Source organism: Antennarius striatus, chromosome 20 (assembly GCF_040054535.1).
Source record: "Antennarius striatus isolate MH-2024 chromosome 20, ASM4005453v1, whole genome shotgun sequence".
NCBI classification, from domain to species: Eukaryota; Metazoa; Chordata; class Actinopteri; order Lophiiformes; family Antennariidae; genus Antennarius; species Antennarius striatus.
This window is the reverse complement of record NC_090795.1, coordinates 867,501-892,500: the sequence shown is the minus strand read 5'-3', so window position 1 is coordinate 892,500 and position 25,000 is coordinate 867,501. Positions and strand designations below refer to the sequence as shown.

At 47.2% G+C, this 25,000-nt stretch overlaps 1 protein-coding gene across 7 annotated transcripts in view; it reads right to left on the bottom strand.

Moving 5' to 3' along the window:
• Positions 1-25,000, bottom strand: part of LOC137614019 (receptor-type tyrosine-protein phosphatase mu-like) — an 82,534-nt gene that overhangs the window by 34,960 nt on the left and 22,574 nt on the right. For 4 of the 7 annotated variants that reach the window (XM_068343426.1, XM_068343427.1, XM_068343428.1 and 1 more), the window contains exons 3-16: positions 21,867-22,034; positions 21,668-21,777; positions 21,196-21,274; positions 20,381-20,496; positions 20,084-20,258; positions 17,798-17,910; positions 17,536-17,716; positions 10,851-11,290; positions 10,570-10,771; positions 9,787-9,889; positions 5,053-5,234; positions 4,876-4,970; positions 3,151-3,187; positions 587-661 (exon numbers count right to left, since the gene is read on the bottom strand). In XM_068343426.1, coding sequence (XP_068199527.1) covers positions 587-661; positions 3,151-3,187; positions 4,876-4,970; positions 5,053-5,234; positions 9,787-9,889; positions 10,570-10,771; positions 10,851-11,290; positions 17,536-17,716; positions 17,798-17,910; positions 20,084-20,258; positions 20,381-20,496; positions 21,196-21,274; positions 21,668-21,777; positions 21,867-22,034 — 2,076 coding nt within the window. The remainder of the gene's footprint in view (positions 1-586; positions 662-3,150; positions 3,188-4,875; positions 4,971-5,052; positions 5,235-9,786; positions 9,890-10,569; positions 10,772-10,850; positions 11,291-17,535; positions 17,717-17,797; positions 17,911-20,083; positions 20,259-20,380; positions 20,497-21,195; positions 21,275-21,667; positions 21,778-21,866; positions 22,035-25,000) is intronic. The other 3 variants (XM_068343430.1, XM_068343431.1, XM_068343433.1) reach the window with 1 other exon arrangement.

Sequence of the window (25,000 nt, the reverse complement as noted above, 5' to 3'; positions counted from 1 at the left end):
AGTATAGTAATGACTATACTACTGACTACACTAGACTATACTACTGACCCTACTACTGACTCTACTACTGACTATTAATACTGACTATGTTATTGACTGTACTACTGAATATACTGCCGACTAATACTACTGACTATACTCCTGACTATACCACGGATTACACTACTGACTATACTCCTGACTAGTACTACTGACTGATACTACTGACTAGTGCTGACTAGTACTTCCTCTGTATTGTAGGTCAGTCAGCTGATGCTCCTGCTATTTATGACATCATCAGAGTAAAACTACGATAAACTTATAAGTAATTAGTTGAGTAATTGTAAATAATGATTTGTTTGAACTTAAAGAGCAGTTAATCAGAATTAATCCCAACTGATTATTGATTTAACGTGAATTAACGGTTTATTGATCACAGTAAAATAAACAACAGAGGCCTTTGAGAGTCTTTTCAACAGAAACTACATCAATGTTCACGTTTGTGTTCTGTTCACAGCAGGGATTTTTCCCACATAGATGAAGTAGACGATGACTTTGTTTGTTTGTTTGTTTGTGTATATTTGTGTTTGTTTGTGTTTTATCTGACCTGTCAGCTGCTTGTCGCCGGCCGCTGGCACAATGCGAATGTACGGCGTGGTGAGCTGGGTGGCTATTATAGCAGCTGCTCATCCAGGAAGGCATGCAGAGAGAGACAGGCAGAGAGAGAGACAGGCAGAGAGAGAGACAGGCAGAGAGAGAGACAGGCAGAGAGAGAGACAGGTAGAGAGAGAGACAGGCAGAGAGAGAGACAGGCAGAGAGAGACACAGGCAGAGAGAGAGACAGGCAGAGAGAGAGACAGGTAGAGAGTGAGACAGGTAGAGGAAGAAAAAGAGACAGACAGTCAGGCAGAGAGAAAGACAGGCTGTAGCGGGTCATTAGTCACATGCAGCGTCTGTTCAGACGTCATTACTGCTGAAACCAAAGGGTTAAACGGAAACGTTAGCATCCAACCAGTGACTCGCTAATGTCACATGACCAACTCAACACGTCTGGATCCTAAAGGATAGCGGAGAAACGTTCCAGAAACACACCTGAAAGAGAAGCTTGTTAATCAGCCCGGTCATTGATCGATCATCAGTAATTAGTCATCAATAGGAGGAGAAGGAAAGGGTTAACAGTTAGCTTCAGTGCTAATGCTCAATGGACTACAAACACGGCGCTTCAGCTGCTAAACGGTTCAGTGTTGATGCAGACGCTAGCAAATGCTAAGCTAATGTAGTACAAGAAGTTTTTTATGACTGATTTAGTGTGTGTGTGTGTGTGTGTGTGTGTGTGTGTGTGTGTGTGTGTGTGTGTGTGTGTGTGTGTGTGTGTGTGTGTGTGTGTGAGGTGGACTTTGAAGTAGCTGTACAGTGTGCATCACAGTTTTGCGTGTTGTTGATTTGTTTGTGTATTTTCTCCTCTCGGCTCCTGCTACAGAGGTCTACGTGAGGTGAAATGCATTCTGGGACTTTGAGTGTGTTCATTTGAAGTGGAATTTGTGTGTTTTGTTTGTCCCGTTTACATTCTCCAGACGTCCGGCGCTCCTTTACATTCACATCAGCTACGCTCACTGTTAGCGCTGCAAGGCATCATGGGGGAGGAGGGTGAGGTGGGGGGGGGTGGCACCCCCTGGGAGATCTGGTTGGCTACCGTTGCATGACTGACAGGCGCCGGGGGACCGCCGCAGCCAATCAGCATCTGGTGTCGTTAGCCACCAGAACTGTGCTCCAATAAAAGCTGATTAAAGCCAGAACAGTCAATTACTGTGTGTGTGTGTGTGTGTGTGTGTGTGTGTGTGTGTGTGTGTGTGTGTGTGTGTGTGTGTGTGTGTGTGTGTGTGTGTGTGTGTGTGTGTGTGTGTGTGTGTGTGTGATAATCCTGGATGTTCATCGGGGGAGCTAACAGTGTTTTTGGCTTGTTTAGCTGCAGCCCTAAACAGCTCTCTGGACACCCATAGACTGCCAGCCAGTGGAATTGTGTTAGCCTAGCGTTAGCGTAGCGTAGCATTCATTGTCTGGTTTATTTGCATGGTGTGCCCCCCCCCACCACCAAGGTCCACCGCCCCCTACAATTAGAGGACGGACAGACGGCGTGAAGGACAGGTGTCCGCCATCTGTGTGCCATTACACTTCTGGATGGAATCAACGTGCTAACCATTAGCCTAGCGCTCCGGCAGCTAAAGGCCATCTGTGTCTCATTAGACAGACAGGACTGGCCGCTTCCTGGCTAGCTATCAGCTAATTAGCGGTTAAACCAGTCAAGGAGTCAGCAGAGTTCAACAGAGACCAGAAAACAGGTGCAACCAGCTAATGGCGCTAACCGCTAACAGTAAAAATACGAAGCATGAAATGCGCTGTATAAATAAATTTAATTTGATTTGATTATTAATAAATGCATTTCTTGACTTTACAAGATTGAAATTTAAAAAAACCCCAAAATACTTTATTAAAAAAATGAAGACAGACGATAGAAAACTTTCAAAAAAGAAAAAAGAAAAATTCATAGAGAGAAACGTGACCTTTAGAGATATTTATATTTACGCCGACGCCTCCGAGAAATAGAAGTCAGATGATTTAAATCAACACATCCAGAGGGACCAAAAGAACCGACAAGCGTCTGCTAATGCTAGAAAAGAGCGGGAAAAGAAGCTAATGATAAAATCACCTCAACAATAGCGAAAACCAGAGTGTTCTATTGTTACTTTTTGTTATTGGTGTTCTTATTCTAATGTTATGATAAAGCTGTGTTTGTTTTTTTGTTTGTGGAATTTAGATGCTACCTCGGTGGTGGCTAACGGGGATGCTAACAAACAGGGAAGACAGAATTTTTTGAATATTTTGAAGTCAAGTCGACAGGAGAAAGAAAAAAATTAAACAATCTGAAGAAATTAAAACTACTTTGCTAGTTAGCAATTAATTTAATTGATTAAATTTATTAATTAGCGCCACCTGCAGGACCGGAGTTCCATGAATCGATCTGAGGACGTTTGATGTGATCCAGGGATTCAGTTTGGTGATGTTTCATGTATACAAAGGCTGATTTAATGAAGGGAATACGGAAAACAAATTAAAATAATCTAATCTGGATTAGAGTGAATACCTTTCAAACTAAAATACACTTTTTCTTACCTTTAGTCGCCACTCGCACACAGTCGATCTTTGTCTCCTGTTGGAGAGAGAAGCAAATTAGTTTCCTGTCAACACAAATGCCCACATATTAGCTCCATAAACACACACACACACACACACACACACACACACACACACACACACACACACACACACACACACACACACACACACACACACACACACACACACACACACACTCGTCGTAAACAGAGCGGACAGAAGGAAAATGGCTGTGGATCAGTGCCTGTGCTGGCATTTAACAAGCAGTGCAGACAGACACACACACACACACACACATACACACACGCACGCACGCACGCACGCACGCACGCACGCACTCACACACACACACACACACACACACACACACACACACACACACACACAGTGAGACAGGTTTTGGTGAAAGACGAGAGAGAACATCTTGTGTCTTTCTGGTTTTAACAAACAGACGACAAATTAACCACAAGAGCTCATGAATATTCATCCTCACACACACACACACACACCTACACACACACACACACACCAGTGGTGTGGCTCTGCGGCGTGGCTACAGTAAAAAGCACTACTGTTGTTGCATTATTCAACACACACACCAATTAAACCTCCCAGCGTCAATAATTAACACACACACAATACGATCTGTGTAATGGTGAACAATTATCTTCTTTTACATACACACACACACACACACACACACACACACACACACACACACACACACACAAACACACACACACACACAGCTCTCCATTAGTGATACTGGTCAGAGTACTGGAACTATCTCTACCCATTAAAATATGTGTGTGTGTGTGTGTGTGTGTGTGTGTGTGTGTGTGTGTGTGTGTGTGTGTGTGTGTGTGTGTGTGTGTGTGTGTGTGTGTGTGTGTGTCTGTTTCACTTGTCTGGTTTTTATGACAGACGAAACAAAAAGAGTGAAGGAAACTGAAGGAGGACTGTGGAACCAAGAGAGGAGGCATCCCATCAGCCTCAGCTTTAAGCTCCGCCCCATCGCCATGACGACAACCCCACGCCCTCACAGGAGGAGAACCAGAGGCGGAGTCACAGGTGAGCTAGAGGCGAAGTCAGAGATGGGCTCGAGGCGGAGTTGGAGGTGGGCTAGAGGCGGAGTCAGAGGTGAGCTAGAGGCGGAGTCAGAGGTGAGCTAGAGGCGGAGTCGGAGGTGGGCTAGAGGCGGAGTCAGCTCAACACAGGACCAATCTGTAAACCTTCTATGTGAAGATATCTACAGTTCATTGTCCTCTGCTTTGGAGTTAGCTGCTAACTTCTACTAGCTGCTAACTGCTACAAGCTGTTAACTGCTCCTTGCTGCTAAATGCTAATAGCGGCTAACTGCTACTAGCTGCTAACATGTGTTTGAACTGGGGAGGAACCCCAAAAGAATGATAAAGTAATATTTATTCTTTTAATATGTAGAAATATTTTAATGTCTGCATGTTTACAATTTAAAATAGAACTGTTTTTAATATTTATTATATATTATTTTACATTATTATTTTATATTATTACATTACATTATATAATATTATAACTGGTAACAGTAATATATAACTTTAATAAGTTGACTGGGTCTTTCCTCATCTATTCTGATGATGATAGAGCTGCAGTCGCATGGTCAGGTGTGTGTGTGTGTGTGTGTGTGTGTGTGTGTGTGTGTGTGTGTGTGTGTGTGTGTGTGTGTGTTCCATGTCGACTCACCCCGTTAGCCGTGCTAACAGCCTGGTAGTAGATGCCGTAGCTCTTGTGAGGCAGCAGCGGGGCGTTCCAGTAGCCGTTGTAGGTCCGGTTATCACCTGCACACACCAGGTAAACCACTTTAGCTACGACTGCTAACCGGCTAGCCAGGTAGCTGTGTGTGTGTGTGTGTGGACCCACCGATGCAAAAGGGCATCGGCGACCTCAGCTCGCTCATCGGCAGCTCGGCGCTGAAGTAGTACTGGGAGTCAAGCAGCGTGGCGTTCTGGAAGTGGATGGGAACCGGGTAGCAGCGCAGGATCTCTGCAGTACCCCTCCGCTGCCGGCGGGGGCGCTCCTCCTCCACCACCACCTGGTATTTACTGAACACAGCACCGTCACACGTTAGCATGGTCACATGACATCACAGTGACATCGCATCAAGTAAAGACCGAAGAAAATTCAATTGTTGTCAATATTCAAATTTTAAAAAATTAAAATTTTGAGATTTTCTCTAGAATTTTAAATTAACAAGCAAATACGATCAATATTTAATCAAAGTGAGCAATAATAATAAATATATTTTAAAAAGTCACAATTCCAGGTTTATTTAGCGCTCCAACTTCAACATTTTATCCGAACCCGCAGACCCATCAGCCGCCGCCGCCACCTTCAATGCCACAAAGATTAACGAGCTAATAAACAATGTTCTCTACTCATTAATATTATTATAAAATCAGTTTGCTGGTTGGGGGTTAACCTGAATGACTTTTTAACTAGCTAATTTTAATTTTTTTAATTTATTTATTTGATTTTTTAAATTTAATTTAATTAGCTAACAATGTCATCAATCAAAAACCAAATGGCGATTAAAGATTGAAAATTATTAAGTAACGACTTATAAACAATTCGATTTACGAACCACTTGTGTTTGTAAATTGAGGATTACCTTGTAGCTAAAATTACTTTTCAACCAGTTAGCTAATCTTAGCGAATTAGCTAAGGGGATTAACAATCAAAAACTAAAATTTCATTCGTTAGCCAGGTAGCTAAATAGTTAGCATTTCCTCCGCACCAAACGAACAAGTACGTATGAGTTGGTTAGCTTGTTAGCTAACAGTTATCACAGCTAAAGAACTCCAACTATATGCAGTTGCATGATGGGAAATGTAGTTTTTTTGTGCGATGTTTTTTTTTTTTTTCCCGCTGCAGAGCTGCTGGAACACGCGTGGAGATTATTTATTGGGTTTGCGTTCACACGCGACCCGACAGAACGGCTCTCCTCCACTTCCCACCCATCTGTCGCTTCATTATTCAGCTCCAGAGAAAGGTCAGCGCTGCCCCCCCCCACTCCATCACACGCTCCTCATTTTTATTAACTCTGTACGCGGCGGCCGTAACTTTACAACAGCCTGACATTAAACTGATAATTGATGTCGTCCCTTTTTGCAGGTATTAAATCCTATTTGTGGGGAAAAGGACATGTAGATGGAAAACAAAAACCAGCTGAGAGGCGTTTGTGAACGGTTGGACGAAAAAGACGACGAGAACCGTTCAAGTTCTGGATCGAGATCCGGATCGATCCCCCTCTTCATCATCTGGAGTTGTTTCAGCGTTTCACACAATGATATCTGCCTCACCGTTCTCATTTATGAACTAACAAACGGTTAAGGTAGACGCAGATGTGGACGGTGGAAATTCCGCGCAGCACCTGAATGCAACACAGCAACTTTCCAGCAGTGTTTGTGTCCTGAGGGACGCTGGAAACAATAGTTGTGTTTTTCACAGGAAACAGATCCAGGACAGAAGTCATATATCACCACACACACACACACACACACACACACACACACACACACACACACACACACACACACACACACACACACACACACACACACACACACACACACACACACACACACACAGCAGTATTGTCACGTTTCCTGCCGGACAGGAAGACGAAGCCGCTGCGGCGTCGCTTTGGTTTAATCCCCCGACTGAAACGGACAGAAACGAGATTCCATCGCTTTCTTCGTCCCTCCTCCTCCTCCTCCTCCTCCTCCTCCTCCTCCTCACATCCGTCTCCCTCTCTTCATCGCTCCTCTTCCTCCCTATGTCTTCGACAAACCGTCTCCAATCACATTTCTTCACGCTCACGTCGCAGCGCTTGTTCTGTGTCTGTGACAGAATCTGATTACAGCTGCAGGTCGCCCGCGGCAACACCTTTTGTCCTGTGTGTGTGAGTGTGTGTGTGTGTGTGTGTGTGTGTGTGTGTGTGTGTGTGTGTGTGTGTGTGTGTGTGTGTGTGTGTGTGTGTGTGTGTGTGTGCCCGCGGGCCGACACACACTCGGGTGTCAGAGGAGACAAAAGCAAAGATAAATATAAACACAAACATAAAATGTTTCTCTGAGCAGCTTCACATCGACCATCATGTCAATTAACACACCGCATGTCACACACACACACACACACACACACACACACACACACACACACACACACACACACACACACTCATAAATCACACATGAAAGGACTCGTCCTCCTCCTCACACGCGTGCTGGACGACTGTACACGCGTGTGTTTCCACGGTGACTGTCGGTTTCTACATCAAAGAGGGGGAAGGGGGGCGAGGGTCAGGGGGTCAAGTGGGGGTCAGTTGGAGGTCAGGTGGAGGTTAGGACGAGCATTACGCTGACGTGATAGGGCGTGTTGAAGGAGGGGCGGGGCTTCAACTCCTACTGGGACCCTTAGTGGGACCCTTACTGGGACCCCTACTGGACCCCTACTGGGACCCCTATTGGGACCCTTAATGGGACCCCTACTGGAGCCCTATTGGGACCCTTAATGGGACCCCTACTGGGACCCTTACAGGGACCCCTACTGGACCCCTACTGGGACCCTTAATAGGACCCCTACTGGACCCCTGCTGGGACCCTTACTGGGACCCCCACTGGACCTCCACTGGACCCCTGCTGGGACCCCTACTGGACCCCTACTGGGACCCTAACTAGACCCCCACTGGACCCTTACTGCAACCCTTAGCGGGACCCCTACTGGAGCCCTACTGGGACCCCTACTGGACCCCTACTGGACCCCTACTGGACCCCTACTGGGACCCTTACTAGGACCCTTACTAGACCCCCACTGGACCTTTACTGGGACCCTTACTAGACCCCCACTGGACCTTTACTGGGACCCTTACTAGACCCCCACTGGACCCTTACTGGGACCCTTACTAGACCCCCACTGGACCCTTACTGCAACCCTTAGTGGGACCCCTAGTGGACCCCTACTGGGATCCTTACTGGGACTACTACTGGGACCCCCACTGGACCGCTACTGGACCCCTTTGGGACCTTTACTGTAGCACGGTGGTGACCTGAAGCCCCGACCAGAAGAGGAGGAGCTGCTGATGACCCCCCCCCCGCCCCCCCAGGGAGGGAATGAATCAGACTTGCTGAGGTTTCAACGTCAGGTAGGAAGAAGGACGGAGCTCACTTTTAATTGGCTGGGTCACCATGGCAACCGATGGTGTACACGTTCTACCTGTGCAGGAGGGGGTTGGTGGACAGAAACAGAAGCGACCGACTCATCCCTCCTGTTTCCTGCATCCGTCTCAGACGTCCAACCCGGCGCTCCAGCGACGCGGTGCGTTTACAGTCCAACCGAAAACCAGGAAACGTCAGCCGCGCGTCGCTTAAAGCCTCCTGAAAGCCTCTGACGAAGCCTCACACACACTTCCTGCTACGTTATGCATGGAAACAACCAGAACAACAACCACCAGACATACTGTACGTGGGCTACGTCGCCCACTACTGGCCTGGAATGCACACTACAACACCATCGCTCATTTCTGAGCTGGTTTCGCCTCCTGTTCTGGATTGTTTTCTGGATTTTGGACACCCGCGCGCCGCACCAGTTCTCCCAGTAACCCGGTTCTTTACGTTCAATCCTGTGCCGAGTCGTCGTGATGTGGATCTAACGTCCTGAGAGGACGGCGCTAACCTTTCGCTAATTCTCCTGCTGATGGCGTCCTGGAGGAGCGACGACGTTAAATACGGAAAAACAGTCGCGTGGCGCGTTAATGTCGCCCGACGCAGACGCATAATTACGCATTTTAACCGACAGCATGTGTCTCTCAAAATTGCGTTTCGTCATCAAACGCGTGAGCCGAGCCAGAAATGGTCGGGTTTGATGTTTCGTACGAGACGAAATCGTTCTGTCGCGGGTTTGATAGCAGACATAAAAGCTCTTCCTCCGACTGGAGACGCTCTCACGCGCTTTTATTGTCGCTCAACATCTTGCTTATTGTTTGTGAAGGAGATAAACTGTTAATTAATAAATAGAGACGAAGCGCAGCGTCTTCCTGTCGGCGCCGGCGGAGGGGAGGAAGCTCTCAGGGTGCGTGATTGACACATTAGCGGCTAATCCCCTGCTAATCCTCAGTGTTAGCAGCAGGCTCTGATTAGCCCCGCCTGCTGATCATTAATTAACCAAATCCCTCGTTACGCCCCGACGATGGAGAGCAGACATCTGTTGACATGACGACTGTTACCGTGGAGACCGCCTCCTGGTGCAGCCGGTCGTAAAAAAAGTTTGTTAACATTTGTAAATATCGGACTTTAGACAAAGGAGAAGTTTTGTCGTCACGGCGACAAGCGTGGACCAATCCCAGTTTAACAAATCTGTCACGTTTGGGGCGTTCGAGTCGGAATCGGCTGAAGGAGCGTCGGATGGAGCGTCGGATGCAGACGCGACAGTTTGTCTGAGCTGCAGGTTCTCCTTCAAAGTGCTTCATGTCGCGTTTTAATGTTTAACGTTTGACTCATGAAAACTTCATGAAGGAGAAGATTGATGCTGCTGAATATTTGAACACGTGTGTGTGTGTGTGTGTGTGTGTGTGTGTGTGTGTGTGTGTGTGTGTGGTACCTGACTGGAGCTCCGCGGCTCTGGGCCGGTCTCAGCAGGACGGTGACGGTGGAGTCGGTCTGGTTGAGGGGGGACTCCTGGTCGTACGCCGGCATCAGAGGAGCTGGAAGGATAGACGCTGTTAGAGTCTTTGTCCCGCCCCCAAACAAACAGAGGCTCGCTATTGGACAGCCCCCAGTCCACCAAAAACTAGCATAATAATTAGAATGCTAACTAGAATGTTTAAGCATGAAGGTACTAATATATCAACAGTCCAGGTTCACGCAGTGAAACAGTCCAGGTTCACGCAGTGAAACAGTTCAGGTTCACGCAGTGAAACAGTCCAGGTTCACACAGTGAAACAGTCCAGGTTCACGCAGTGAAACAGTCCAGGTTCACGCTGTGAAACAGTCCAGGTTCACGCAGTGAAACAGTTCAGGTTCACGCAGTGAAACAGTTCAGGTTCACGCAGTGAAACAGTTCAGGTTCACGCAGTGAAACAGTCCAGGTTCACGCAGTGAAACAGTCCAGGTTCACACGGTGAAACAGTCCAGGTTCACACAGTGAAACAGTCCAGGTTCACGCAGTGAAACAGTCCAGGTTCACACGGTGAAACAGTCCAGGTTCACGCAGTGAAACAGTCCAGGTTCACGCAGTGAAACAGTCCAGGTTCACGCAGTGAAACAGTCCAGGTTCACGCAGTGAAACAGTCCAGGTTCACGCAGTGAAACAGTCCAGGTTCACGCAGTGAAACAGTCCAGGTCCACGCAGTGAAACAGTCCAGGTTCACGCAGTGAAACCCACCTGAGATCTTGGTGGTGAACTGGGTGATGACCGGCGGTCCGAAGCCTTTGACGGTCGATGCTCTTATTGTGAAGGAGTAGGTGGAGCCTGGGTAGAGCCCTGTGAAGACGTGGTTCGTCTCATTGGCCAGTTTGAAGACCTTGCCGCTCTGATTGGACAGGTCGAACTCGGTGTCGAAGGAGCTCAGGGCTTTGTAGGAGATCTGCGAAAGGAGGGCGACGTTAACGCCAAAGGGCATCGTGGGTAACGGAGTCCCTAAACTAACACGCAGGTTGTCCCACCTCGTATTTGCGGATGAGGCCGTAGGTCTGCAGCGGTTCCCTCCAGCTGAGGCTGATCTGCTGCTCGTAGCTGCTGCCCAGGATGGACTCCACGGGAACCGCCCCCGGGACGTCCTCGTCCGTCAGCACCAGCAGCTCCTCGCTTTCCTTGCGCCCCTCCGGGTTGCTGAGGACCAGCCTCAGGCTGACGTTGGTGAACGGCGGAAGGCTACGCACGGCGTGCTGCGGCATGGCGCTCAGCGTGTCGTACACCACCTCCTCCCGCACCTCCTCCTTCATCCGCTCGCGGCCGGCGCCCCCCGCGGGGCGGTAGCGGTACTGCACCGTCAGGTTGTAGCTGTGGCAGCGCGTCACGTTGTAGCCGAACGGCTCCCAGCGGACCGTCACCTGTTTGGACTGGATGTCCACCACCTCCAGGCGCCGCGGGCCGTGCATCGGGTCTGGAACGCCACCGCAAAAAAAACAAAAAAAAAACGGGACATGATTAGCATTCCAGGCGGCTGATCAGACAGAAGGGTTTCTGGGTAAAAAAAAACATGTTTTGTTGTTCTGTTTGTTCCCAAACTGCTCCAGGTGCATCAGCGCCATCTGGTTAGCGGTTAGCGCCGCTAAATAATAAAGACGGAGATGTTTCCGTTTAAAGGATAAGAAACCCAAAGATCTCTTCACAGGATGAACACACCTGTACCTGATCGATTAGTCCTGATTATTGATTATATTTATTTCCAACGCTAAAAGTTCCTGTTTCCTGTCGGATGCTAACTAGATGCTAGGTTTTTTTTTAAGCTCCACCTAGTTTACAGTTGAGGGGCGTGTTGGGGGAGGTCTTCATGGGGACATTAAACTGAGTGTCATCAGCATATTAGCATTAGCATTAGCAGCGGACACATGAGAACCTAAAATGGTCCCAGCAGGGTCATCGGCCACCGCCACCAGTATTCAGAGCACCAAAGATTAACTTTCCTGACAAAGATGAAGAATAAACCTGAACCTGTAGGAGCGGTGACATCATCATCATCATCATGTGACCTGTTTAATAAAGGGGGGATCGGGGGGGGGTTAACTGTAATACGACCTCACTTCCTGTTGACGGCAGAGAAAACAAAAGAAAGAGTTTCATCTGAACGGAGAGAGGAGGGCGACGGAGCGAGATTAAAGGAAGCTTCGGACGGAGCACACACACACACACACACACACACACACACACACACACACACACACACACACACACCAATCTAAGTGCTGTATTTCAAGATGACAGACAGCGATCCACTCTGAGGGAGAATGATAGATGAGAGCATGAAAGAGCAATTTCTCCTGACAAAACCTCAGCATGTGTGTGTGTGTGTGTGTGTGTGTGTGTGTGTGTGTGTGTGTGTGTGTGTGTGTGTGTGTGTGTGTGTGTGTGTGTGTGTGTGTGTGTGTTTCCAGGTGTTTTTCTGCAGCCGATGAACAATACCTTTCCTGTTCTTTGTCGTGTTTCATCTGTGTGTGTGTGTGTGGTTGATTGTGGCTGTACAGAAACTTCCTGTTATGGAGCCACACACACACACACACACACACACATACACACACACACACACACACACACACACACACACACACACACACACGCTCCCCGTCTCTCTGCAGGCTTTTAGCGAGACACAATAGAGGCACCCGTGAGTTTCTCCACCACGACAGTGCGATGAAAGAGAGACGTGGAGCTAAATGGTCGGTCTACAGGGAACACACACACACACACACACACACACACACACACACACACACACACACACACACACACACACACACACACACAGAGACATCGCTGCAGCAACAATAGGTGTCAGGGGTCAAGGGGAGGAGGAGGGGGGGATTGAGCTGGATCCTATTACCCATAATCCCAGAGGGGAAAGTGAGCGCTATCACATAAACCACCCCCCAACCCCCGCTCACTGTTGGAGGCCTGAGCATCATCATCATCATCATCATCACGGCTCCATCACATGACATCGAAACGGGGAAAGGCCCCGCCCCATGGATGATGTCATCAAGTATTTTTCCACCAAAAATGTTCCAGAACTCAGGAACCTCCAGGAAGTGAACGAGGGGAACTTCCTGTTTGGGGCGATGATGAAGATGAAGAGGAGGGAGTGTCGCCGTTTCATTTAAACTTATCTGTAGGTCTGTTTAACCAATCAAATGCTCCGAAGACGGCTGACCGCCACAGGCAAGGGGCGTGGCTCTGGCATGCTGGGGGCGGGGCATCTGTGTTACACTAGCATCACATGAACAACCTCCACATCCTGGTTTATCAGGATTTTTGTAGCAAATACAAACAACAGCGCTAAAGCTAGCACTTCCTATTCAGACCCTCAAAGGATTATGGGATCTGGAGTTCAAAAAATGTTAACAAAGACCAAAAATAATTAACAAAGCATATTTAATATGAATCTGTTTAAATGCATGCATGTCCTGCATGCAATGACACAAAGCATTCTGGGAGGTGTAGTAACTTTATTAATGAGGTGAGAGCCAGATCAATACACGCGATCGGAGCTTCAGCGGCAGCTGAAACGTCTCCGTGGCGATCCAGCTTCCCCCCCCAGCAGCGCGTTGTTCACACTCCATTTACCACAGGTCGACTTCCGCCTCATTAGCTTCACTCCAACCGCGGCTAATGCTTTTATTCTGAAGGTCTCACACACATCCTGCCGCTGAGCGTCGTCGTCGACCTCGTCGGTCGACGTGCATCTAAACACCTCAAGAATGAGCTTTTATGAGGAGGCGGGGCTAAGCATCTGTCAGGGGGGCGGGGCTTCATCCATAACACCCCCCCCAAAAAAAATAAAAGCACAAAGAATTCAACCAATCATTCCCAGAATCCTCTCTGTCTGTGACCTTTCCAGTGAACACGACCCTGACTGATTGAAACAGATTTCCAACATGGCTTCCATTCACCCCGCCGACACACACACACACACACACACACACACACACACACACACACACACACACACACACACACACACACACACACACACACACACACACACACACACACACACACACACAGCTCCTGGTCTTTTGTTCTCACTAAATGCTGAAAATTTCGACCTTTTTGGATTTTGCCATTTATTCAATAAGCGCCCCACTTCTCCCCCCCACCTCACCCGCCCCACCCCCACCCAGCTTCACCCGTTTACCCCCCCCATCGACGTTCTCATCTGTCTTTCATTCCACTTCTTCAACAGTTTTTAACGGCGTCCAATCAGGCTCTGACACGCTGTGACATCATCGTGGCGTTCTGACCAACCAGGACAACAGGAAGGACTCACCCTGACCACAAGCTGATCGATAATCAATAACTTTATCTCCGATCAACTTTTCATCTCACATATCACAACACAACAACAGGAAATCACGGTTTGGATTCGTTTCAGGATCATTTTCTTCGTCTACAGATTTTTTTGGTCGCGTGAGTGGATTATTAAAACCATTATTTTTATTAAATAATCACACTAATATTTTTAAAATAAAGTTCTACATATATACATTTATTTTTCCGTGATAAAATAAATTCATGTAATTCTTACATCTGTCGGATAGAGAGTGACAGGTGTTTGTGGCGTTCCACAGGGCTCCGATCTCGGACCGCTGCATTTTAATTGTTTTTAGGAAAAACCCACGAGAAAGAAAAGCTCTAAAAGATGTATTTACGATCAAAACGTTAACAACAAAAAGTTTTCAGAAATTAATGAATTATTGAAAAACGTGTTGCCAAAAAAAAGAAGGAAGAAAAAATCCCGACTTCGCTTCTCGATCTGGATTTTGCACCAGAATTGGTTTCATCATGAAACATGAAAATAAAATCAAAAATTAATAACAAACATGATAAATAAATACATGAATACATAAATAAATACAAACATATATATATATATGCATATATATATATATATATATTTATATTTATATATAAATATATAAATAAACAAGCGTTTGAAATGATTATTCTATTGAGAAAACAAAGAAAGTCAGAATAATTGTGGTCCTCCTGACGTCATCTCATTCCTCCATCGATCGACTAATCGATCAGAAATAGTCCGATTGATTACGAGTCGCTGGGCCATTCTGTTTGCACGGTGTGGTATCTATGGAAACGGTGATGGGGGGCAGGTTTCCCTCACACTGAGTGGATGTGGGGTTTTTTTGTGGATTCCTTTCAGGCCGGCGGGGGTTTATTAGCGGGGCGGGGGCTGCTGGGAGCTGATAACAGACGGAAACACAGGAAATAAACAAACGCTGCCGAGGAGGAAGAAGAAGAATAGATCACAGCCAGGAGGAAGAGGAGGAGGAGGAGGAGGAGGCATGTCTGAAGGTGACTTTAGGGAGGAGGAGAGGTTTAATTTTTCATTTCCAGGAGATCACCAGATTTAATATGAGAGAGTGAAGAGGAGGAGGAGGAGGAGGAAGAGGAGCGGAGATGGATGATGGGTGTCGCTTCATCAGAACCGCTCTGATCATCTATCAATCTATTTATCCATCTATCTGTTCAAGTCTGCGTTCCGACGTACAGAAGCAGAAGATGAAGCGCTGCAAGTGAAACGGGAGGTCCGGGTGGAGCAGAGCGTGATAATCTGAGCGTGATAATCTGAGCGTGATAATCTGAGCGTGATAATCCGAGGTGGAAAGAGAGAATCCGAGAACCAGTGAAATATTCATACGATATTTCCTAAAAGCTCCGACAAACGCGCCCCCGCTTTAATGGATGTTAACAGACGGACGGAGAAACGGTGCGGAATCCAGACGCCGGCGATATTGCCTCTGCCACGGGACACACCCTCTTTACGAAAGGACACGCCCCTTTCGGACAGGACACACCCCCTTTAAATGAATGTTTGTTTTAATTTGTTTCAAATGTTCAGATTAAATTAAATCCGTCCAAATAAACCATTCATTCTGCGGATAGCATGGAAAAGCTAACAAGGCTAACAATGACTATAGGTCATGTGACCCAAAGGCTGCAGGTCCAGGATGCCTGAGAGACAGAATCCAGGGCAAAAACAAAAAACACGACGTTAGAGCAGAATAACAGATGAAGCCGCTCGCCGCGACTTCCTGTTCATCGGCCGCCACCGCCAGTGTCCTCACCGGGCGCTAAGTCCTAAAGCGTGTATGATGGACACGCTGATTTATTATTAAACACACACACACACACACACACACACACACACAAACAAACCCTAGTTTATAATTTATTGGAGGTAAAATGAATAAATAAAAGTGAGTTGAAGAGACAGACGAGCGTTATCAGAGCAAACATCATCACACTGAGTGTGTGTGTGTGTGTGTGTGTGTGTGTGTGTGTGTGTGTGTGTGTGTGTGTGTGTGTGTGTGTGTGTTTGTGTGTGTGTGTGTGTGTGAGCTCTGCAGGCTGTCACTCACACACACGCTCGTTCTTCATGTTTCCTGACGGTGATCCCGGAGGAGCGTTTGTTTTATTCCGCTGACAGTCCCAGACGGGTGGAAGTAACAACAAAGGACGATCAGACAGGAGCGCTTGTTTCGATTTTCCGCAGAACGTTCACAAGAACCACCAGGAACCCATTAACAAGCACCCAGAACGTCCTGACCTTTGACCCTGGAGCGGCTCGTAGGAGCTAATAACCAATGATTATGATTTTAATAGTGAACAACAAACAAACAAACAAACAAACAAACAAACAAACCTCTATTCAGATCTATTCTCAAACCAGAATCAAAACCCTGGTGGAGGCAATACCAGCTGTGTCGCATTATGTGTGTGTGTGTGTGTGTGTGTGTGTGTGGGAGGGGGTGTCGCTCACAGAGACAGACAGGAATGTGTGTGTGTGTGTGTGTGTGTGTGTGTGTGTGTGTGTGTGTGTGTGTGTGTGTGTGTGTGTGTGTGTGTGTGTGTGTGTGTGTGTGTGTGTGTGTGTGTGTGTGTGTGTGTGTCAGCTGCAGAATGTGTTGATGAGACGGGTCAGGAGCCGGCGTGTCGCTGCAGGTCGGCAGCCGGACGTGTTGGAACCCGACACGTGTGTCGTTCTTCCACACGGCTGTGGAACGACACGTCGGAAAGCCCCGGAACGTCACCCCATAGGAGCCCCCCCCCCCCAGGGCACCCATTTCCTGATAATCAATCATGATTTGATTTTTTACTCTATTTTATTTCCAACTTCAGCCTCTTTTAACTCATGTTTGTGTTCCGTTCTAACCCTGACCCTTTTTCACCATCAAAGGTGGGAACATAATCCCTGACATTCGTCTGACAGGAGGTGAGAAATAAAACCACCTGATAAACAGAAAGGAAGCTGCAGCACCTGGGTAATTAGCATGCTAATTGCTAATCACATGCTGTGTGTTGTTTGTTTGCACCCACAGGGCACACACACACACACACACACACCTGCAGCAGCAGATTGATGAGCTAAACAGCTAGCATGCTACACTGACGCATGAAGCCTAGCCATTAGATGCTAATGAGCGACGCCTTAATGACCTCTTTGTTAGCCATTAGCCACCTGATGAGCCCGGTGCTAGCACAGCCTAGCGCGTCACGCTAAGCTAATGACTCCACCATTAACCCCCTAATGGGCTCAGCGAGAGCGGCTAGCCGTTAGCAGCTAGCGTACCATTAAAGGGTCGTTGAGACAGGAAGTGGAGGCGTTTAGCTCACCCGCGCACTTTGTCCTGGCGCGCAGCGGCGGTCCGGGGTTTCCCGTGCCGCCGTCCAGGGGCCGGGTGAGCAGCACGCTGATCTCGTACTCGGTGTCGGGGTCCAGGTGTCCGATCTTGTGGGTGGGCTTATCGACGGGCGTGGTGTCGATCAGCATGCCCGACATGGTGCGGTACTCCACCTGCAGGGGGGGGGGGGCAAGACAGGAAGTTAGCGTGCAGCCGACACCATGGCAACCGTCAGAGCCAATCAGAACGCGCACCTCTCGCTCGATGATCGGCCCGTCCCCGTTGATGGAGTTGGCGTTGAGCTGGATCCACAGGTAGGTGGCGCCGACCGCCGTCAGCTGGGGGGGCGCGATGGGCACGGGGGGCTCTGAGCCAGGGAGGAAGGAGTTAAACAGTTAATTAATATTCGTGACCTTCGGCAAATCACAGCAGACCTGGATTCCATTACCCAGAATCCCCGGTGGTGCTGCTCCACTTCCTCCTGACCCATTTCATGACACGCAGTGCAAGATGTGTGATGAGTAAGACTCACCTGTGTGTGTGTGTGTGTGTGTGTGTGTGTGTGTGTGTGTGTGTGTGTGTGTGTGTGTGTGTGTGTGTGTGTGTGTGTGTTTGTGAGTGTGTGTGTGTGTGTGTGTGTGTGTGTGACACCTCAATCAGTGGATTAGGCGCTGGGGAGAGTGGGATATGTCTCAGGTCATGTGACCAACAAATACCTCCTCACCTGTGAGTGTTTGCAGTGAGATCATTGATCGCACACACACACACACACACACACACACACACACACACACACACACACACACACACACACACACACACACACACACACACACCAGCGTCCCTCCTCTTCATCACAATTATATTATTAATGATCTGAGCCATCAAACATTGTTTTTGTGTTTATTAAAATGAGTTAAATAGTTTAGTAAATATAAACATGTGTGACATCATCAGAAGCAGGAGGGCGGAGCTACAATTACAATAAAAATTATAATAATTACAGCCGAAAATGAACGATTACAAATGTAAAAACATTACGCTTGTGGGACCCTAAACTGAGACTGACCAAATAAACAAAAAAACAAACAAATGAGCAAGTGGGGAAATAAATAAATAAGAAAACAACAAACCTCATGAGTGAAATCTGTAACTTCAGTCTTTGGTTGTTACCAATAAAGTTTTGTTTCAAACTATTTGACAGTTTTGGATTCTTGTTCTCGAGAAAATATAGAATTTAAAGTCCTGCATTCTACGGCTCCACTCATTGGTCCATCTCTCAGCCCCTCCCCCATCCTTTCCTCTCCTCCAATCAGAGACTCTTTCAGGACAAAGTTGTTGGGGTTTCTTCTTCTGTGGTGGTTTAAAGACACCAGAATGCATAATTCGCTATCAGCCAATGAGCTTATCGATATGTGACAGGAGTGGGCGGAGACTTCAATCTGACCAATCACAACGGAAACAACAGCGGCTCATAAACAGGTGTGGCGTCGTCCTCGAGCCGGGACGCGATCCAAAGACCTGATAATCAATAACGCCGATCAATGGAAACTTTCAGCAATAATTAGGATCCTAAAAAAAATTTTTTTTTAAAAACATCCTCGCTCCTGTTCGCCGCGTCTCCAACAGATTGGCATGATGGGAAAGGAAAATACCCAGAATCCTCCTTTACCAGACGGAGATGAAAGCGACACTTCGGTGTCGCCTGACAGCGGCTGTCACACAACAACACACCTCGTTTAATGAGTCATCATTAAGAGACGTGTGTGTGTGTGTGTGTGTGTGTGTGTGTGTGTTAGCAGCTGGGGTTAGCGCGCTAACGCTCTGACAGGCTGGGAACAGGAAGAAGAAGGGCGCTTTTACTTTGGAGTGATTCATCTCCTCAAACGCAGACACTCTTTGACAAAACGCAGCTGATTCTCTTTTTAAATAGCAAACTGACTTTTTAATGAGGCTCAGCTTTAACCTGACACACACACACACACACACACACACACACACACACACACACACACACACACACACACACACACAGTCAGTAATGAGGTGAGAAGCTTTAATAAAAATGTTCCTCGTTTGACGACGGAGTCATTAAAATAAAGATACGACAAAGTGTGGCTTTGATCTGATGGAGAGACGGGTGGAGACAGAGAGACGGGTGGAGACAGAGAGACGGGTGGAGACAGAGAGACGGGTGGAGACAGAGAGACGGGTGGAGACAGAGAGACGGGTGGAGACAGAGAGACGGGTGGAGACAGAGAGACGGGTGGAGACAGAGAGACAGGTGGAGACAGAGAGACGGGTGGAGACAGAGAGACGGGTGGAGACAGAGAGACGGGTGGAGACAGAGAGACAGGTGGAGACAGAGAGACGGGTGGAGACAGAGAGACGGGTGGAGACAGAGAGACGGGTGGAGACAGAGAGACGGGTGGAGACAGAGAGACGGGTGGAGACAGAGAGACAGGTTTCCTTCCTTCTTTATCTCGTTTTTCAAACTGAAATGAAACCAGACAATTGGCCAATCAGCAGCCAGTACTCACGCTTGACAGTCAGGTCGGCGTAGGAGGACACGCCCACGCCGCGCTCTGATTGGGCGATGCAGCGGTAGCGGCCCGAGTCGCCTTTGGTGGTGTTCTCCACGTCGAAGCTCGCCACGTAGCGCCGCGAGTTCACCGGCTTGGTCTCCCTGACGACCGCCTGACGACCGCCCATCCCCTGGAAACACACGGGTGTGAGAAGACGGACACACACACACACACACACACACACACACACACACACACACACACACACACACACACACACACACACACACACACACACACACACACACACACCTGCAGGTAGAGCAGCAGGTTGCTCTGCGGCCGGCGGTTGACGGTGCAGTGGAACGTGGCCGTCTGTCCTGCGTTCACCTCCACGCCTTTGATGTGCAGGAAGTGAGGCGTGCCCACTGAACACACACACACACACACACGTCACAGAGGTCAGGGGTCATGCATTGATGACATCATCACCTCAATGATGTCACTAAGAAAAATGAAAAACCTTTCCAGGTGAACTCTTGAGCCAGGCAGCGAAAACCACCGATCCAATCAGGAAATGGATCGCAGTGTGTGTGTGTGTGTGTGTGTGTGTGTGTGTGTGTGTGTGTGTGTGTGTTTGTGTTTTTTCAATCACTTTATTGGACAGCGAGATAGAAAGCAAGAAACTCTCCGGGTCAAGGATGTTTACTGGAGATTTAAGACACACACACACTCAATGTGTGTGTGTGTGTGTGTGTGTGTGTGTGTGTGTGTGTGTGTGTATGTGTGTGTCTTCACAAAACAAAATAACATCAAAATTGTGCGTCTTCAGATGGGTGGATAAACAGACGGATGGATCAAAGTCTATGCTAATCAATTTATATTTTAATGAGCTCCCTTGTCTCACACACACACACACACCACACACACACACACACACACACACACACACACACACACACACACACACACACACACTCACACACACACACACACACACACATTGACCTTGATTCCAGCTCTACTTCTAATGTCGTTATCCAATCAGGCGGCGGACTTCATTAGCCACTTAGGAGTGAGCTGTGGGAGGGGGCGGGGCGGGGGCGGGGCCTGGCCCCTGGACTTACTGCATTGGTGGCCCTGTAGCGTCACGTCCTTGATGGCGAGGACCCCCCGCTGGCCGGTGCTGACCGCCTCGAACACCACCTGAGGAGGAGGATCAACGTGTGTGTGACGTCACCCGTGTGTGTGTGTGTGTGTGTGTGTGTGTGTGTGTTCACGTGTACATTCGTCTTATCGCCACGGAAACGCACTTCCTGTCGGCGCCCAGAAACAGGAAGTGCTCCTCCCTCCGCCCACCGCTCCTCCCCGCTCTGACTCCTCTTACCTCCATTCTTCTCCTCCTCTTCCTGTAGCCCCGCCCATCACTCACTTCCTGTTTCCTGTTTCTTTCATCTTTCTTTTTCCATCTTTCTTCCTTTTGTTCTTTTTTTTACTTCCTTATATGGTCGTTTCCTCCCTTCTTCATCCTCTCCTTTCCAATTCATGCTTGTTGCCGTGGCGATGCAGACAATTATTTAATGATGGGATGGCTGTTACCTGATAGTGATTGGGCCAGAAGGTGGACACAGCTAGCTCCACCCCCTTCCAGGTGTGGTAGGCGGGGCCTGAGGAGTTGAAGACCGCGACTCCCAGAGGGCTGTTGTTCTCTGGAGGAGACAGTCAAACGGGGGGGGAGCGTCTACTTCCTGTTGTTGTTGTTATTGATTGTTATTGGTTATTGATCGGTTATCGGTACCTTTGACGTAGACGTTGAGCGCGGCGGGCGTGGCCCCCTCCCGCCCCCCCGCCTGGTAGAACAGGAAGCTGACGCAGTGGGTGTCGTTCTCCTTCAGTGGGGGGAGCATCAGCTGGGCACGCTGACCCACGTAGCGACCCGACGTGTTGACAAACAGGAAGGAGGAGCCTACGGACAGGAAGTGACACGGCATGCAAAAGCCTTCAGGTTTCAGAATAAAAGCATTTCGAGCTCAAGCCGAACAGGAAGTTAATCATTAATTATTTATTAACTACAAACAAACATTTTGATTTTACTCAACATTAAAAAAAGATAAATATTGACAATTTCTAATTTAATGCAAATTTATGCTAATTTAATAAAATTATTGACTGCTCAATACATTTTGAATAACATTGAAACACGGGTTCAAACATTAAAACAGATTTTTGTCAGAAATGATGGAGACTGAGAATTCAAAATAAAAGCACAACAGTTCACAGAAGGGAGTGATAGATTTCATAATAAAAGCATTCTGGTAACAAACAGGTTGAGACAAAACAACAAAAAATAACACAAAATGATTAAGAGCTGTCAAAATAAAAGCACGCACAGCGAGAAGCCCCTCGCCTTCAGAGTAAAAGCACGCCTTGAGGGACGAGCGTGAACAAAGAGAACGTTCAGAGCGACGTGGAGACGTCAGGAGTTCCTGTCGGGTCAACGGCGTTCAGATGAAAGCGTCTCAACGAGAAGATAAACGGAGCGTTTAATGACCAACAAACAGGAAATCTATAGCGGCCCCGAGAAAATAAGAGTCTCATTAGGACGGCCTGACAAATCCATAATTCATCAGCGGCAATGAAAAATAAACCCTGTGTGTGTGTGTGTGTGTGTGTGTGTGTGTGTGTGTGTGTGTGTGTGTGTGTGTGTGTGTGTGTGTGTGTGTGTGTGTTTAAGTGGACAAATTGCTCATTTTGTCGACAGTGAATCTATAATTGGACGACTTCAGAATAAAAGTGTTTTGTTCACTTAAAAGCTTTGAAAATCACACTGTGTGTGTGTGTGTGTGTGTGTGTGTGTGTGTGTGTGTGTGTGTGTGTGCGTGCGTGCGTGCGTGCGTGTGTGTGTGTGTGTGTGTGTGGGTGAGTGGGGGTCATGAGAACAGCTGCCAATCATTAGAGCTTCTCCGGATTCACTTTTCTTTATGTCTCACTTTCTATGAAATTCAAATTATTCGTCTCTTTTTTTGCGGTGGAGCGTTTCAGGCTCTGTTTGTGGAGCCGTCAATCATTCTCTCTCTTTTCTCTCTTTTTCTTTTTTTTTCTTCACATTTTTGGTTCGATTTCAGGTGATTCCTTTTTTTTTTTAATTAAAAGTTTCTTCTGTTTAATTTGTTTTAATTATTTTTATTGGAGACACAAATTGAATAAATATAATTTGACACGTTTCTGATGTCGACATCACATTTAATGATTTTGAATTGTTAAAACTATTTCCTGTTATCGATCACCTCCGCGTCGACTCTCCGGCGCCCCCTGGAGGAGACGTTCTCTTTAAACGAATATTTAGATTAAATTAAATTAAATATTGTTAAATTAAGAATTGATTTGGATTCTGGTGTCGATCCGGATCGTGATCTGGATTCACCACTTAAGCCCCTCCCATCAGAAGACAGCCCATCAGTGATTGGACAGAAAAAAACTGACGCGATGACATCACCAATCACCTGATCTGATCTGACCTGAAATCAGAAACCGATTCGAGACGACTTGATGGGAAGATCCGGGTTCTAGGGGGCGGGGTTTCATGGTCACATGACTAAGCCCCGCCCCCTACGTGGGGGGTGCGATGAATTAAAAGCGCGACGCGTCAACCTTCAGACGTAAAAAAAACGACAAACGGCGATTTCCTGGGCAGAGATCAATGGGAGGCGTGTCAGCAGATCAATGGTCCTTGAGGAGAATCGATTGGAAAAACAAGAGTTTTAATCATCGCAGAGGAAGACGAGGAGGAAGAGGAGGAGGACAGATAAACGAGGAGGAAATGAGGATATGGGGGGGGCCCAGCGGGACAATCGGGCCTGATGATGAGGAGGAGAGGAAGAATAAACCCTGATGAGTTCATTCACTCGCCTCTGATGAACGCTTGTTCAGCGGCGATCAATTACAATCCATCCCGATCAATAAGTTGAAGGAACGGCGGATGTGGAACGACTTTCTCTCCGTTTCCTTCAGTCAGTTTCTTTATTTTAACGGATTCCAGTCGTTTTTGTTTTTTTATCTCCTCTTTTTTCATTTCATCAGTTTTGTTCATTTTTCACATTTATTTGTTTTCTTTTTATAAATGTTCCCTTTTATTGTTTTTGTTTTCTTCCATCCAGACGTTCGATTTTATTTCCATTTTAAATAATTTTTCATCTGTTTATTGTCGGTTATTTTATTTTTCATTTCCTTTTCCCGCTTTGGTTTCTTCATAGTCTCTTCATTTTATTTCTCATCATTTCTTTTTTCCCATTTCATCCTATTTTTAAAATTTCTCCACTTTCAATTTTTTATATTCTTTTTATATATTTATACATTTATATAATTATATATTTATATATATATATTTTATATATTATATATATTTTTATATATTTTTATATAATTTTTTACATTCATTTCTTTTTTTTAATTTAATTTCAACTCTTTTCTATTTTCTTCTTCTTCACCTGCACCTCCTCCTCTTCCTCTCGGGCTTCAGGTCAGGTTTCCGTGAATTGTCCCGACCGGTTCGGTCATGTCTGGTTGTGTATGTGTGAAAACACGTGTGTGTGTGTGTGTGTGTACCAGCTGTTTCCTTGGCAACCGAGGAATGTTCTTGAGCAAACAGGCGCAGAGGTCGAGTGAGCGACAGCGAGCACAGGAACGAGGTTTTAGTCCTCGAACCTCTGGAACTGGGAGGAAGTCAGAAACACGACGACCTTCAAAAAGAAACGAAGGTCAAACCGTCCAGAAGCGACGATCGATAATCAATCAGAGCGATTGATCGGCTCTGAACCAGAACCTCCTGATGCTCATTTGCTCCAGGATATTCCAAACTTTCCAGGGTCGCGACCCCAAAGGAGGAAGTTCTGCTTTCACCCCGAGGGGGTCGTCCAGAGGTCACCATTCAAA